General features: G+C 54.3%; 1 protein-coding gene across 1 annotated transcript in view; it reads left to right on the top strand.

Annotated features, from left to right (window-relative positions):
• Positions 1-16,960, top strand: part of DMBT1 (deleted in malignant brain tumors 1) — a gene marked incomplete at both ends in the record, with an annotated part of 89,789 nt that overhangs the window by 29,550 nt on the left and 43,279 nt on the right. The window contains 6 exon segments of the mRNA XM_079900028.1: positions 4,948-4,992; positions 5,796-5,825; positions 7,653-7,694; positions 8,412-8,755; positions 11,204-11,575; positions 14,924-15,271. Coding sequence (XP_079756154.1) covers positions 4,948-4,992; positions 5,796-5,825; positions 7,653-7,694; positions 8,412-8,755; positions 11,204-11,575; positions 14,924-15,271 — 1,181 coding nt within the window.

The raw sequence follows: 16,960 nt of genomic DNA, 5'->3' as shown, positions 1-16,960 counted from the left end.
CAAGTAAATGCAGGTTTTTCACATTTTGCCAAATGGTTATTGGCTCCATCCTAAGTCTGACTTGTTGCTGTAAAGACTTTTCCATAAGTGAGTTGCTGAGATTGAACTTTTACACATCTTGCACAATGGCTTCCACATCCATGCCACCTCACTTGGCCAGAAGAGGTCCTACCAGGGATCCTTCTAAACAGGAGAAGTCCCTGCAGGGACTCAGGGTCCAGTGGAAAGATAGACATTAAGCTCTGAGCACACAGTTACAGCTACAGCTGTGACGGGTGCTGCAGCAAGAGGTCCAGAGCGAGAGAGACACGCTCAAGCCATCAGAGAGAGCAGCCCCGAGGAAGGCACAGGTGACCTGAGGTCCGGGGCTGATGGTGGCGTTAGCCAGACAGAGGAGGAAGGGTGTTTTTCTGTTACTCATTGGCACTGTTGCCAGGAACTTGAGGGAACAGATACAGACTTAGGTTGACAGTAGCCACCCTCCCCTTGCAGTCAGATACTCCCCCCTCTCCATGCTTAGCCATCCTTCTATCGTGTAGCTAACCAGCATAGTGTGCTGATGGGAGGTCATCTCTAGGTCCCATTCCCCAAACTGTGCCTTTGATACATTTTCTGAAGCTCTAGAAAAAAAAAGCTTCTGATCAACAAAGGTTGGAAGGGTCACCTGCCATTGGTGGTAGAACACCGTTTGTCTTTTGGGGCAAATGGGTGAAGAGCAGGTGTGTGGGCAGCTGCAGTCAGACTCGGTTCTTGTCTGCTTTCTAAGTCCTCGTCTAAATCTGCATGGAGATGATGGAGGCAAATCCAGAGACGTACCCATGAGCGTATCTCCCGGATGCTCATCCTTGGTCATGTCTCAAACTGACGCGTCAAGCAGTGAGCAGCCTGGCACAGTCTCCACTTTGTGCTATCCTGTCCCTCCGTACCATCCCCTTAGGCCGGACATCCTCCCCTTCGTCCATGGAGAGGGCTCAGACAAGGCTCCCATCCACAAAATCCTTAAACTTCACTGAGATGGATGCATTCTGTATGGCAGAAAATATAGTACCTGAGAGCATGAAATAAGCTGGGTGCTTCCTGAGCATAGATCACATCCTGGGACTATAACTGGTGTTAGAGGGCCCGGAAAGGAGACACGTACTTTATTACGTCTCATATTACTGAACACCCCAGATCCAACCCACTTGTTTTAAAGGTCTATTGCAAAACCCCAAACACTTTCAGCAAGAATGCTGCAGGCACAGAAACCCAACACTGAACCACAGCACCCCGTGGCATGATCGTGAGGTGAACGTCAAGCCAGTTTCTGTGTCTGTAGACCATTTACCAACAGCAGAATCGCCTAAGATGAATTTGATTTCTTTCTAGATCCGTGGGTTCTCCACACCACAGATGATGGTAAGATATTTTTTCTTTATTTGTCCTCCCTGGGGTTTTGCTCGCTGGCTGGGTTGGCCAGGGTTACTTGAGGCTGAGTGCAGTCTTGGCCACAGAGCAAGTGCCTGCCCTTTAGAACGCAGGGATGGAGAGGGAGGGGTCAAGGGTTCAGAGATCCTCTGCGTGTCGCAGACACATGCTCAGCCAGGTTGGTCTGCCATTCTCCTTCCTTCTTCTCTCTGCCTCTCAGTTATTCATTGCATGAGATTACCTTCAGCTTGGTGTCAGGAGAGAGAGGTGAAAGACAAATCAGTGCCTCTTCTCACCATGAATGTCAGTTCTATCAAAGATAGCTAACATGTCCCAAGCATTTGCTTTGTACCCTGCACAAAATTATTTTCATACACCAAATGACTTACTATATAAAAAAGCATTTAAAAGACTGGCTGCGGGCTTCCCTGGTGGCACAGTGGTTGAGAGTCCGCCTGCCGATGCAGGGGACATGGGTTCGTGCCCCGGTCCGAGAAGATCCCACATGCCGCAGAGCGGCTGGGCCTGAGAGCCGTGGCCGCTGAGCCTGTGCGTCCGGAGCCTGTACTCTGCAACGGGAGAGGCCACAACAGTGAGAGGCCCGCATACCGAAAAAAAAAAAAAAAAAAAAGACTGGCTGGCACATAATAAGTGCTCAACTAATGCACATAGTAAGTGCTATTATCATGAAATCTTTCCAACAACACTGAGGGAAGTAGTATCATCACCTTCCTTGTGCAGATAGGGAAACCGGGCCATTGTTAGGTAACTTGTCAAGTTCTGTGTCTAAGGTCACATGGTGGGTCAGTGGCTGGGTAGAGATTTGAACACAGAACAGGTGGCTTTGCCTCTGTCCAGGATTCTTTCTAACTGTATCATCTCTTCTCCTCTGCTCAGTGAGAATACACACACTTTGCACCAAATTTGATCCGTCAGGGTCCTTCATGTGCTCACTTAGGGCAGCTGACCCTGCCATTGGGTCTTAGCTGTTTTGAGGCCAATCCCTGCCCTTTCAGAGCATGCCCTGAGAGTCCAGAAATGTCCTGGGAGGGACTTGAGGGACAGCTCTCTGGTGATTGACCTCCAGCAAGGCACAGGCCGAGGCTGAGATCTCTTCTGCAGGGACCTTTCACAGGAGTGACCAGAAGGGGACAGCAGGAGGGGCTAAGGGAGCCCAGAATGCACCTTGGGAAAACCCAACAGATAGTCCATTTGGCCTTTCCTCTCTCTTTCCCCGACCCCTACCCTGACAACAACCGGGATAGTGAAATGGTTAAGAGCAAAGTGTCTGAGCACAAATCCTGCCCCGTCACTTACTAGTCAGTTGATTTGAGTCACCTACCCAAGCCTCAGTTTCCCTATGGGGTTGTACGAGGAGTAACTAAAATGACACATAAAACTCTTGAATATGACTCCAGGTCCCCAGGTTAGAAAATGTACAGAATCTTCTGCCATGATTAAGCTTTTAAGAATCAGCACCCTTGGGTGCCTGTGAAGGAGGAGAAGAGATGGCACAAGGGTGGACTTTTGAGGCATTTTAGAAGCAAGCCTAGACCTCTCATTGCACTAGAGCCTCAAGAAATCTTTTCAATTTGGATTAAATTTCAAACACAGATTCCAGATTTGTTGATGTTGAGTTACATGCAGTTGTTACAGCGTTAGTTCAGAGTCAACTATAAGAAAAGCAATGGCTCAAAGGTGGATTTCTTGCTTAGGGTTCCCTGTGCGTGAAGCATGCATACGTCTGATTTTTCTTTTATTCCTTTATAGTTTCTGAATCAGATCTTCCCAGAACAAGTGGTAAGTACTTTGAAAACAGCATCCTGTATTTGGTTTAAAATTTATTTATCCTTCTATACAGTTATTTATATCTTAAAGAATAAACACTGCCTCACTGGACTTCAATGAATGGTATGAGGGTCGCATAAGAATGTGATTTGTGTCCTTTACGGAAATACAAGGGCAATAGAAACTTCCTTCAGCTACAGCATAAATGGACCATGTGGTTATCTAGTTAGGTTCTTCTTCCATTTTAATTTGCCTTTGCCTCAAACTTCAGTGCACATCAGAATCAACTAAGATATGTGGCTGAATGCAGGTCCTTAGAGTTCACCTCCCCACTCCAGACACTCGGATTTGGCTGGCGTGGGGTGGGGCTCAGGAATCTGCATTTTTATATAACCGAAAATAAGGATGGTCTGCAGACCACACTTTGAGCAAGCATGCTGCATGGCCCAGGACTCAATGAAGTTTTCATGTTTACAATGTAATTATGGGACTTGGCTAAACATTTCCAAAGCAAGCAACAGAAGATACGTGTATATAGTTTAAGGGCTACCTTTTTAAACTTATTTTTTCTTAAGGTCTGTATTTTGCTTAATGTCAAGTAAATGCAGGTTTTTCACATTTTGCCAAATGGTTATTGGCTCCATCCTAAGTCTGACTTGTTGATGTAAAGACTCTTCCATAAGTGAGTTGCTGAGATTGAACTTTTACACATCTTGCACAATGGCTTCCACATCCATGCCACCTCACTTGGCCAGAAGAGGTCCTACCGGGGATCCTTCTAAACAGGAGAACCTATGAACAGCATCACAACCATCCCTGGCCTCGGATGACCAAACACCTTCTAAGTGCTACCTTCTCATCCTTTTAAATGCGAGGAAGAAGGACTGGGGAGTTTTGGTCTTTAAAACTTAAATCTATATCAAAAGGAAACTAAGCAGTAACCAATATGTTCTCTTTATCGGTGATTAAATGACAAATGAAGGATATGTACAGCCTCCGTGAAGAAGAGGAATGCTCCCTGACTTAACCTAGCAAATCTCAGCATTTCTCCTTTATGCTCAGAGTGCTGGTGGGTCTTCTAGCACCCATGGGTCCTTTAATCCACAAAGAAGCCTCTAAGGATGTCACCCGTCTTGTGTGCCCCAAAGGGGAGTTTCTAGTCAAATTATCCATCCTTAGAGCAACCTCTGGCATTTACCATGTGGACTGCTGTGTGTACATACATGTCACTATGCACAGGATGTGACCATGATAACCCAGCTGTCACATGAGAATGTGTTCCCCAGGAGAGCATGTCTGTCCAAGCAGTCGCTTTGGAGCACGTTATTTTGACATTTGGGGCTGCATCTTTGGAACCTGCCTTTCCTCCTAGCTGGGGCCACATTCAGGCATATCTCAGTGATGGTAGGTATTGTCATTTGAGACTACGTTTGAGCCATAGAAATAGGTAGTTGGTATTTGAAGTTTAATCTTGTGGATAGATTTGGGCTGTTCATCAAAGGGTGGTATTTGGGATGGACATTGTGGAAGCATAGGAGGTGGTGAATGTCCAGAACCAAGAATGTCCCTGGTGGCCTCCAGCATTGAATGAGGGCCGACAGAGTGACAGAGAGAGAGGTTCTCAGCCTCTGGGCAGTGGGCAGAGCTTCCGGATCTTTGCATCCAGCCCCTTCTCTGAGCCAAGGTGCAGAGGGTCGACCCTCCTGGAGGAGAGCCGACATCGAATGACCTTTCCTTCTCTCCACTCTGCAGCTCTGTTTGTCACGGAGGAACCCTCAACAGCAAGTACAGCAGGAGGTAACGTTTGTTATGTGGGATCCCTGGGGGCTCATTACCTTTCTGCACCCAGAGGTCCATCTCTGATCCAGAAGAGGTGCAGAAGCTGTAAGAGATGGGGGTGCTCAGCTTTCAAGGGTGGGGACTTCTGAACAAGGCCTCGGGTCTGAAAAGGTATCTCTTCCGTGGACCTTGACTCTGAGAGACGGGAGGAATCAACCTGCAGAGATATCTCCAGGGAGCTCCAAGATGGAGCTTGGTGTTCTGTCTCCAAGAGAGTCTTATTGCCCATGCTCAGAGCCTACCGTGTGGTTCTCACCAATGCATGTTGACCTCTGGTCAGGCTAGGGTCCTGGGTCTCTGGCTGCACAGCCTGCAGAGGCAGGTGCATACCTGTTGAGGGGGCCACCTTGTCTGTGCCCTTTGCTGAGCCCATATGAGGCCACATTGATTTCTTTGCACTATACAGGAACTATGACCCTTCAGCCTGTGGACATCAGAGGTCCCGTAAACCCCCATGGGGGTGCCCCAAGTAGGAGAGCTGGGAGGTCAGCCAGTAGAGCCTGAGCTTCTGGTAGCCTGGGCTTGGGGAAGGAAAGTCTCTGTTCATTTGCCTGTGATGAAGGTTAACTCATGGCCATGTTCAAAGTGACCCCCTGCCCGGGAAGCTGTGGCCATTAGAAATGGTGTGAGTCTGGAAACTGCCTTAGGCCTGTGACCTCAAGAGAGACATGAGGCGGTGTCCTTGTGCCGTCCTCATCCCCCTTTGCCCCTGTGGTGCCCCTTCTGTGCAAGGTGTCTGATCTGCCTTCTCTCTCTCCCAGCTGCCACGCCCCAGTCCACGCTCCTGCCAGGTGAGTCCTGCTGCCTCTTGACTGCGGGCTGTCTCCTCCGTCCCCACCCACCTCCACAGACTCCAGCCAGGAGCCCCAGGCGGGGCGAGTGGACATTTGCCCCCTCTCAGTACCTGCCCTGGTCACTCTAGAGCGAGCAGAAGTTTCCAGAGGAGCCATAGCACAAGGGTCCTCGGGTCTGACTCAGCGATTTAAGGACATTGTGGCTACACAGTGTCTCCCCAGAGCTTTGGGTGACAGGGAAGCCTGTCCTGGGGTCATTTCTGCCTGAAAGCATTGTCTAGACCGAGAGTTCTGTGTGCAGGGAGAACAGGGCTTTTTCATGTCCCACACCCCCGGCGGAGTCTAGGGGATGCTGTTACCAAAAGGGAAAGGTGCCCTTGATGGCTTACAGGCTGGGGTCCTCTCAGGGCCGACTCAGTCAACAGAGTTCCAGTGTAAAAGGCGCACGTGTGAGTGTGGTGAACACGGTTGAGAAGGCGGAGGGGTACGGGAGCGGGTGGCTGTGTAGACTGGTAACGAGCCTGCTAGGACACGGGGGCAGGAGCTGGACCCCAGGCAGAAACTCTGGGGCGCCTGGAGGAGCCTCACCCTCATTGCAGCTGGGCTGGTGGACTTGGGGTCCTACCCTAACCACCTGGGCTCCTCCTTGCTGTTCCCACAGGGAGTTAAGGCGGTAGCTCCGGTGGCTGGTCGCACTGGTGGCCGGTCGCAGGCATGCCAGGGACTTTCATATTCAGGAAAGTAAGCCCTCAGGTCCAGGCGGTCAGGCACAGGAAGTGAGACAGAACGAGGGGCCCCAGTGGACTGAGTCGTCGATGGTGGGCACACACTCCCCACGCGGAGGTCCTAAGAAAATTGTCAGCAATGTGTGAAGGCTGAGCCTCCTCCCCCTGGGATCCCAGTGGGACCCCCGTGTGCTTTGTGTCTGACTTTCCGTGTCTTTCTCGCAGCTGCTCGGCCCCAGTCCACTGCCTGGCCCAGTGAGGCTCGGGCGACCTTCCCCCGGATGTCCCTTTACTCCCTGCTCATGCCCCATTCTTCTCCCCTCTGGGGGAATCGCTGTACTTTGCAGAACCTGGGAGGTTCTGTCCCCTCCCCTGCTCAGTCTCCCAGCTGGCTCTTCTTAACTAGACCTGGGGTTTCCAACACTCCCGTCTTCCCATTGATCCATCTGAGTTGTCACATCCTGTCCTTGATACTGTCTCAGAGATTGTCACCTGCAGGTTCAGAGAACCAGGAATGTGTTCCACCACTCTAGGCCCTGTTACATCCCAGCTGAGGAGAGTTTTGTGGGAGAAGGAAGGTTGATAATCACTGACCTTCTGTTGATGGGACATGAGAACAGGAAGGAGTGCCTGCATCCCTCACTCTGGGCCACGCCTCAGATCCAACAGGGCCACACCTGCATCCGAAAGTGGCAGGGACAGTGCCCAGGAGATGGTGGGTCATAAGGGACTGCAGTGCTCTGGGTGCCAAGGACCATGATTGGCTCCAGCTTCACCCCCTGACTTTTCTGTCCACTTCTGCCTCTGGACAACCCCTCAGATGTGCCAGTGCGGACATGGCTCATGGAAGGGAGGGGGCCAAGGTTTTCTCATGGGAAGGAGAACATGCCAGGCTTAGAGAGGTGGAGGGAGCCGGCTGACCTCAGACAGGGCCATTGTCCCAGAGGAGCTAGCAGAGCAGGAGGTTTGCTCAGCAAACGCAGGTAGCAAGTGGCAGGATCCAGATGTGGAACTGGTGTCATCATGCTGGGTAAACGTTTTCCAAGGCTTCCTTCCTGTGCCGTCTAACTCTGACCTTTCCCTTTGTTGCCACTTCCAGCCTCCTGGCAGACCGTATCCTCACATGCTCCGTCACGCATAGGTAAATGTTCCTATCCACCTCCCTGGGGCTTAGTTTCCGCTTCTGGATAAACTGGGGGTTTGGATGTGACAGGAGGAGGTTCAGGGTGTGGCCGTCCATATCCTTGTGCCTGTGAGTGAAGCAAGAGTCTCTGGAGGCCAGGTCTGAGGTCCGATCTTAGTGGGCTGGTGAGCTGTGTCCAGTGGGATCGGGTCCAGATGCTCAGGAAAGATTTTCTTCCAGGCGGTCAGTGTAGGCCCTGCATGCCTGTCCGTCTTGCTGGTACCTCTACTGGTCTCTCAGGCCATGGATAGCTGTCCAGCCCGAAGGGTTGGGTGTAAAATGCCTGAACCCGGTCCCGTCATCGTCAGGGGTGCGGCCAGAGCCCAGGGAGAACCGCCTGGAAGCCAACAAGCTACCAACAGGGGGATGGTCTTGACTTTCCTCCTGCGACCATGGTGCACTAGCCTCGGTGTATCTTGGGTGGGTAGGGTTACCTTCGTGCTCGCCTCCTCTTGGAGTGATGGGCTGTGCCTCTGCATTTGAGCATCTTCGGACTTGGGCAGAATAGGAATCTCTGCTGACTTCCCTGTGATGAAGATTAACTCCTGGGCATAAAAGAAAGGTGATTCCTGCCCAGGGGAGACTAACCGACAGGAAGTCCCCTGAGTCTGGAACGGGCCTTAGGCCTGTGACCTCAGGAGAGATAAGAGGAGGTGTCCTTGTGCTGCCCTCTAGGGACTGAATCAGGATTGGCCCTGAGGCTGGTGAATGGAGGTGACAGGTGTCAGGGCCGGGTCGAGGTCCTGTACCAAGGCTCCTGGGGCACCGTGTGTGATGACAGCTGGGACACCAACGATGCCGACGTAGTCTGCAGGCAGCTGGGCTGTGGCTGGGCCACGTCGGCCCCTGGAAGTGCCCGGTACGGTCAGGGCTCAGGGCCGATCGTCCTGGACGACGTGGGCTGCTCAGGACATGAGAGCTACCTGTGGAGCTGCCCTCACAATGGCTGGAACACAAACAACTGTGGACACGGCGAGGACGCCGGTGTCGTCTGCTCAGGTTGGTCTCACAGAAGCTGGGTGTCCCTCTCTGGGGGTGTGGTTTCCTTCTGACACTCTGATCCCCTCTCAAAGCATTTTCTACATTTCTCGCTTCCTTACATCACCTTGTCTCTCTGCTAAGAATTAGTATGAGCTCTTTGACAAGATGCCAGGCATGTAGCTGGTGAATTGGAGCAAAGAACCAAACTGAAAGTGACTTGAAGCCCTTTTTCTCCAGCCACAGTGCAAGGCAGAGGCAAGAGAGGCTAGTTCTGTCACGAGGTCTCTGAATGGAGGTCATGGCCTAGGAATGCAGGTGGCCCAGGGATTGGTTCCTGAGTCCTGCACGGTAGCCCCTGCAGGGAACTGGGATGCACTGTCTGGGCAGCAGGTCTGCCGTGCACAGGGCAGTGGCCCCTGTGTGGCCTGCCGGGCACAGCCTTGTCACCACCTACAGACAAGCCTGACAGATCTCACACGGGTTTTGGACTATGAACTAGACACCTCAGTGTTGCTGCCTCAGTGGGCCCATAAATGCTGTGTGGCTGATGACTGGTTTGGGTCCACTCGGTCATCTAGACACAGAGCTAATCAGCTTAACACAGGAAATGAGGGATGCTGGGCTGCCTGGACCTCTCAGGAGGAGCCTCTTTGGGGGGTGAGGATGGCAGAGGTCCCACCCCACGTGGCAGGGCTCAGGCATGGACTGAGCGTGTCACCTGCTCAGCGCCGTCCCCCTTTGCCCCTGTGGTGCCCCTTCTGTGCAAGGTGTCTGATCTGCCTTCTCTCTCTCCCAGATGCCAGGCCCCAGTCCACGCTCCTGCCAGGTGAGTCCTTTGCCTCTTCACTCTGGGCTGTCCCCTCCGTCCCTACCCACCTCCACAGACTCCAGCCAGGAGCCCCAGGCGGGGCGAGTGGACGTTTGCCCCCTCTCAGTACCTGCCCTGGTCACTCTAGAGCGAGCAGACGCTTCCAGAGGAGCCATAGCACAAGGGTCCTCGGGTCTGACTCAGCGATTTAAGGGCATTGTGGCTACACAGTGTCTCCCCAGAGCTTTGGGTGACAGGGAGGCCTGTTCTGGGGTCATTTCTGCCTGAAAGCATTGTCTAGACCGAGAGTTATGTGTGCAGGGAGAACTGGGCTGTTTCGGGTCCCACCCCCCCCGCGGAGTCCAAAAGGGATACTTTCCCCCGAGAGCACTCAGTCAGGAGAGCGTGCTAATTGCTCCTGTGGAGCGGGGCGCCTCATCGCCATGCCTTGGACATTGGAGGGCATGGTCCGGCTCACGGCCGGCTCTCAGAAAAGACCTATTCCTCCCCCAGGCAGTGGAGAGTCTCAGACCCCACATTCCCTGATATGAGTGAAAGGTCACTAGAGCAACCCTGACTGTAGACACCTTCTCTCTAATCCTGCTGTGCTTTCCCTTCAGGCTGGTGGACGCCCACAACTCCTACCGAAGGTAAGCCTCACTTGGATCCTGCAAAACACTCCACTCATCAGGCCTGGGTGCAATTCCTGACTCTTGGTTTGAGCCTCTGAGCTCAGCACCTCATCTAATGTGGAGGGTTCCTTTCGCGTGCCAGAGTTGTGGAGAACCTTCACCTCCCAGTTGTGGCATACATTACTCAGAATGCTTTGGTTGCCAAGTGGCAGGATCCCAACTCACACTCTCTTGAGTTCGGGGTGGGACTGGGGGCCGCAATGGCTTCCATAGGTCAGAGGTAGGACGGTCTTCAGGTAGAGCTGGATCCAGAAGTTCCAGTACAGCTTTTCCCCTGCACTTTTCTTACCCCTATTTTCTCATGTTTATGGACTTCACTGTCGGCTTTCTTCCTGCCAAGGGACAGTTGTCAGCCTCAGGTGTACATCCCAGGAGGGGAGATAGTCTTTTTTTCTAGCTCTTCAGCTGACAAGCCCTGGAAACACTCTGAACAGCCTGCTACCTATAGATGCCTTCTCCGTAATGAAGTCCATGGGCTCTGATGATTTTCAGTGGGTGCACGGCTTGGTCAAGGGTCAGCACAATTTTGGGGTTAAAAAATGACATGAGTGAGTGCTCAGCAGAAAAGTAGTCTTCAGAATATCCTTGGGCCTGATGGAGCGGGTTCCCATGTGGGAGTGAACATCTGAAGGTGGCTCCTTGGCGGGGTCTGGAAGCTGTCTCTGCTGGGCTCCTGCTACAGGGTCTCAAGTTCATCCCAGTGGTCCCTGGGGATTCAGGCTGTGGGCTTCCCCTCTTCCCACCTCCTTCCCAAGGCTGGGATCAGCCACTGAATTGCTGGGCCTTGTGGGGAACCCATCAGAGAACATGCGTTCCTCTGTCCACTGCCAAGGGTTCTATCAAACAGCCCCGTGGGGATAAATGATGATGACCGGGCTCAGTGAGGTCCTCCGGAAGGAAAACATTACCGTGAACTCAGAAGTCTTTCCCTGGAAGGATTCTGAATCGCGTTTGGTCCTCAGGACCTGTTCCTCCGGAAGACACAGGAGAGTGCATTTTCCCGTGTCCTTCCAGGAACTGAATCAGGATTGGCCCTGAGGCTGGTGAATGGAGGTGACAGGTGTGAAGGCCGGGTCGAGGTCCTGTACCGAGGCTCCTGGGGCACCGTGTGTGATGACAGCTGGGACACCAACGACGCCAACGTGGTCTGCAGGCAGCTGGGCTGTGGCTGGGCCACGTCGGCCCCTGGAAGTGCCCGGTATGGTCAGGGCTCAGGGCCGATCGTCCTGGACGACGTGGGCTGCTCAGGGCATGAGAGCTACCTGTGGAGCTGCCCTCACAATGGCTGGAACACACACAACTGTGGACACGGCGAGGACGCCGGTGTCGTCTGCTCAGGTTGGTCTCACAGAAGCTGGGTGTCCCTCTCTGGGGGTGTGGTTTCCTTCTGACACTCTGATCCCCTCTCAAAGCTTTTTCTACATTTCTTGCTTCCTTACATCACCTTGTCTCTCTGCTAAGAATTAGTATGAGCTCTTTGACAAGATGCCAGGCATGTAGATGGTGAATTGGAGCAAAGAACCAAACTGAAAGTGACTTGAAGCCCTTTTTCTCCAGCCACAGTGCAAGGCAGAGGCAAGAGAGACTAGTTCTGTCACGAGGTCTCTGAATGGAGGTCATGGCCTAGGAATGCAGGTGGCCCAGGGATTGGTTCCTGCGTCCTGCACGGTAGCCCCTGCAGGGAACTGGGATGCACTGTCTGGGCAGCAGGTCTGCCGTGCGCAGGGCAGTGGCCCCTGTGTGGCCTGCCGGCCACAGCCTTGTCACCACCTACAGACAAGCCTGACAGATCTCACACGGGTTTTGGACTTTGAACTTGACGCCTCAGTGTTGCTGCCTCAGTGGGCCCATAAATGCTGTGTGGCTGATGACTGGTTTGGGTCCACTCGGTCATCTAGACACAGAGCTAATCAGCTTAACACAGGAAATAAGGGATGCTGGGCTGCCTGGACCTCTCAGGAGGAGCCTCTTTGGGGGGTGAGGATGGCAGAGGTCCCACCCCACGTGGCAGGGCTCAGGCATGGACTGAGCGTGTCACCTGCTCAGCGCCGTCCCCCTTTGCCCCTGTGGTGCCCCTTCTGTGCAAGGTGTCTGATCTGCCTTCTCTCTCTCCCAGGTGCCAGGCCCCAGTCCACGCTCCTGCCAGGTGAGTCCTGTGCCTCTTGACTCCGGGCTGTCCCCTCCGTCCCCACCCACCTCCACAGACTCCAGCCAGGAGCCCCAGGCGGGGCGAGTGGACGTTTGCCCCCTCTCAGTACCTGCCCTGGTCACTCTAGAGCGAGCAGACGCTTCCAGAGGAGCCATAGCACAAGGGTCCTCGGGTCTGACTCAGCGATTTAAGAACATTGTGGCTACACAGTGTCTCCCCAGAGCTTTGGGTGACAGGGAGGCCTGTCCTGGGGTCATTTCTGCCTGAAAGCATTGTCTAGACCGAGAGTTCTGTGTGCAGGGAGAACAGGGCTTTTTCATGTCCCACACCCCCGGCGGAGTCTAGGGGATGCTGTTACCAAAAGGGAAAGGTGCCCTTGATGGCTTACAGACTGGGGTCCTCTCAGGGCCGACTCAGTCAACAGAGTTCCAGTGTAAAAGGCGCACGTGTGAGTGTGGTGAACACGGTTGAGAAGGCGGAGGGGTACGGGAGCGGGTGGCTGTGTAGACTGGTAACGAGCCTGCTAGGACACGGGGGCAGGAGCTGGACCCCAGGCAGAAACTCTGGGGCGCCTGGAGGAGCCTCACCCTCATTGCAGCTGGGCTGGTGGACTTGGGGTCCTACCCTAACCACCTGGGCTCCTCCTTGCTGTTCCCACAGGGAGTTAAGGCGGTAGCTCCGGTGGCTGGTCGCACTGGTGGCCGGTCGCAGGCATGCCAGGGACTTTCATATTCAGGAAAGTAAGCCCTCAGGTCCAGGCGGTCAGGCACAGGAAGTGAGACAGAACGAGGGGCCCCAGTGGACTGAGTCGTCGATGGTGGGCACACACTCCCCACGCGGAGGTCCTAAGAAAATTGTCAGCAATGTGTGAAGGCTGAGCCTCCTCCCCCTGGGATCCCAGTGGGACCCCCGTGTGCTTTGTGTCTGACTTTCCGTGTCTTTCTCGCAGCTGCTCGGCCCCAGTCCACTGCCTGGCCCAGTGAGGCTCGGGCGACCTTCCCCCGGATGTCCCTTTACTCCCTGCTCATGCCCCATTCTTCTCCCCTCTGGGGGAATCGCTGTACTTTGCAGAACCTGGGAGGTTCTGTCCCCTCCCCTGCTCAGTCTCCCAGCTGGCTCTTCTTAACTAGACCTGGGGTTTCCAACACTCCCGTCTTCCCATTGATCCATCTGAGTTGTCACATCCTGTCCTTGATACTGTCTCAGAGATTGTCACCTGCAGGTTCAGAGAACCAGGAATGTGTTCCACCACTCTAGGCCCTGTTACATCCCAGCTGAGGAGAGTTTTGTGGGAGAAGGAAGGTTGATAATCACTGACCTTCTGTTGATGGGACATGAGAACAGGAAGGAGTGCCTGCATCCCTCACTCTGGGCCACGCCTCAGATCCAACAGGGCCACACCTGCATCCGGAAGTGGCAGGGACAGTGCCCAGGAGATGGTGGGTCATAAGGGACTGCAGTGCTCTGGGTGCCAAGGACCATGATTGGCTCCAGCTTCACCCCCTGACTTTTCTGTCCACTTCTGCCTCTGGACAACCCCTCAGATGTGCCAGTGCGGACATGGCTCATGGAAGGGAGGGGGCCAAGGTTTTCTCATGGGAAGGAGAACATGCCAGGCTTAGAGAGGTGGAGGGAGCCGGCTGACCTCAGACAGGGCCATTGTCCCAGAGGAGCTAGCAGAGCAGGAGGTTTGCTCAGCAAACGCAGGTAGCAAGTGGCAGGATCCAGATGTGGAACTGGTGTCATCATGCTGGGTAAACGTTTTCCAAGGCTTCCTTCCTGTGCAGTCTAACTCTGACCTTTCCCTTTGTTGCCACTTCCAGCCTCCTGGCAGACCGTCTCCTCACATGCTCCGTCACGCATAGGTAAATGTTCCTATCCACCTCCCTGGGGCTTAGTTTCCGCTTCTGGATAAACTGGGGGTTTGGATGTGACAGGAGGAGGTTCAGGGTGTGGCCGTCCATATCCTTGTGCCTGTGAGTGAAGCAAGAGTCTCTGGAGGCCAGGTCTGAGGTCCGATCTTAGTGGGCTGGTGAGCTGTGTCCAATGGGATCGGGTCCAGATGCTCAGGAAAGATTTTCTTCCAGGCGGTCAGTGTAGGCCCTGCATGCCTGTCCGTCTTGCTGGTACCTCTACTGGTCTCTCAGGCCATGGATAGCTGTCCAGCCCGAAGGGTTGGGTGTAAAATGCCTGAACCTGGTCCCGTCATCGTCAGGGGTGCGGCCAGAGCCCAGGGAGAACCACCTGGAAGCCAACAAGCTACCAACAGGGGGATGGTCTTGACTTTCCTCCTGCGACCATGGTGCACTAGCCTCGGTGTATCTTGGGTGGGTAGGGTTACCTTCGTGCTCGCCTCCTCTTGGAGTGATGGGCTGTGCCTCTGCATTTGAGCATCTTCGGACTTGGGCAGAATAGGAATCTCTGCTGACTTCCCTGTGATGAAGATTAATTCCTGGGCATAAAAGAAAGGTGATTCCTGCCCAGGGGAGACTAACCGATAGGAAGTCCCCTGAGTCTGGAACGGGCCTTAGGCCTGTGACCTCAGGAGAGATAAGAGGAGGTGTCCTTGTGCTGCCCTCTAGGGACTGAATCAGGATTGGCCCTGAGGCTGGTGAATGGAGGTAACAGGTGTGAGGGCCGGGTCGAGGTCCTGTACCGAGGCTCCTGGGGCACCGTGTGTGATGACAGCTGGGACACCAATGACGCCAACGTGGTCTGCAGGCAGCTGGGCTGTGGCTGGGCCACGTCGGCCCCTGGAAGTGCCCGGTACGGTCAGGGCTCAGGGCCGATCGTCCTGGACGACGTGGGCTGCTCAGGGCATGAGAGCTACCTGTGGAGCTGCCCTCACAATGGCTGGAACACACACAACTGTGGACACGGCGAGGACGCCGGTGTCGTCTGCTCAGGTTGGTCTCACAGAAGCTGGGTGTCCCTCTCTGGGGGTGTGGTTTCCTTCTGACACTCTGATCCCCTCTCAAAGCATTTTCTACATTTCTTGCTTCCTTACATCACCTTGTCTCTCTGCTAAGAATTAGTATGAGCTCTTTGACAAGATGCCAGGCATGTAGCTGGTGAATTGGAGCAAAGAACCAAACTGAAAGTGACTTGAAGCCCTTTTTCTCCAGCCACAGTGCAAGGCAGAGGCAAGAGAGGCTAGTTCTGTCACGAGGTCTCTGAATGGAGGTCATGGCCTAGGAATGCAGGTGGCCCAGGGATTGGTTCCTGCGTCCTGCACGGTAGCCCCTGCAGGGAACTGGGATGCACTGTCTGGGCAGCAGGTCTGCCGTGCGCAGGGCAGTGGCCCCTGTGTGGCCTGCCGGCCACAGCCTTGTCACCACCTACAGACAAGCCTGACAGATCTCACACGGGTTTTGGACTTTGAACTTGACGCCTCAGTGTTGCTGCCTCAGTGGGCCCATAAATGCTGTGTGGCTGATGACTGGTTTGGGTCCACTCGGTCATCTAGACACAGAGCTAATCAGCTTAACACAGGAAATAAGGGATGCTGGGCTGCCTGGACCTCTCAGGAGGAGCCTCTTTGGGGGGTGAGGATGGCAGAGGTCCCACCCCACGTGGCAGGGCTCAGGCATGGACTGAGCGTGTCACCTGCTCAGCGCCGTCCCCCTTTGCCCCTGTGGTGCCCCTTCTGTGCAAGGTGTCTGATCTGCCTTCTCTCTCTCCCAGGTGCCAGGCCCCAGTCCACGCTCCTGCCAGGTGAGTCCTGTGCCTCTTGACTCCGGGCTGTCCCCTCCGTCCCCACCCACCTCCACAGACTCCAGCCAGGAGCCCCAGGCGGGGCGAGTGGACGTTTGCCCCCTCTCAGTACCTGCCCTGGTCACTCTAGAGCGAGCAGACGCTTCCAGAGGAGCCATAGCACAAGGGTCCTCGGGTCTGACTCAGCGATTTAAGAACATTGTGGCTACACAGTGTCTCCCCAGAGCTTTGGGTGACAGGGAGGCCTGTTCTGGGGTCATTTCTACCTGAAAGCATTGTCTAGACCGAGAGTTATGTGTGCAGGGAGAACTGGGCTGTTTCGGGTCCCACCCCCGCGGAGTCCAAAAGGGATACTTTCCCCCGAGAGCACTCAGTCAGGAGAGCGTGCTAATTGCTCCTGTGGAGCGGGGCGCCTCATCGCCATGCCTTGGACTTTGGAGGGCATGGTCCGGCTCACGGCCGGCTCTCAGAAAAAACCTATTCCTCCCCCAGGCAGTGGAGAGTCTCAGACCCCACATTCCCTGATGTGAGTGACAGGTCACTAGAGCAACCCTGACTGTAGACACCTTCTCTCTAATCCTGCTGTGCTTTCCCTTCAGGCTGGTGGACGCCCACAGCTCCTACCGAAGGTAAGCCTCACTTGGATCCTGCAAAACACTCCACTCATGAGGCCTGGGTGCAATTCCTGACTCTTGGTTTGAGCCTCTGAGCTCAGCACCTCATCTAATGTGGAGGGTTCCTTTCGCGTGCCAGAGTTGTGGAGAACCTTCACCTCCCAGTTGTGGCATACATTACTCAGAGTGCTTTGGTTGCCAAGTGGCAGGATCCCAACTCACACTCTCTTGAGTTCGGGGTGGGACTGGGGGGCTGCAATGGCTTC

Source organism: Stenella coeruleoalba, assembly GCF_951394435.1.
Source record: "Stenella coeruleoalba genome assembly, chromosome: 16".
Lineage (NCBI taxonomy): Eukaryota > Metazoa > Chordata > Mammalia > Artiodactyla > Delphinidae > Stenella > Stenella coeruleoalba.
This window is presented reverse-complemented; position numbering and strand designations above follow the sequence as displayed.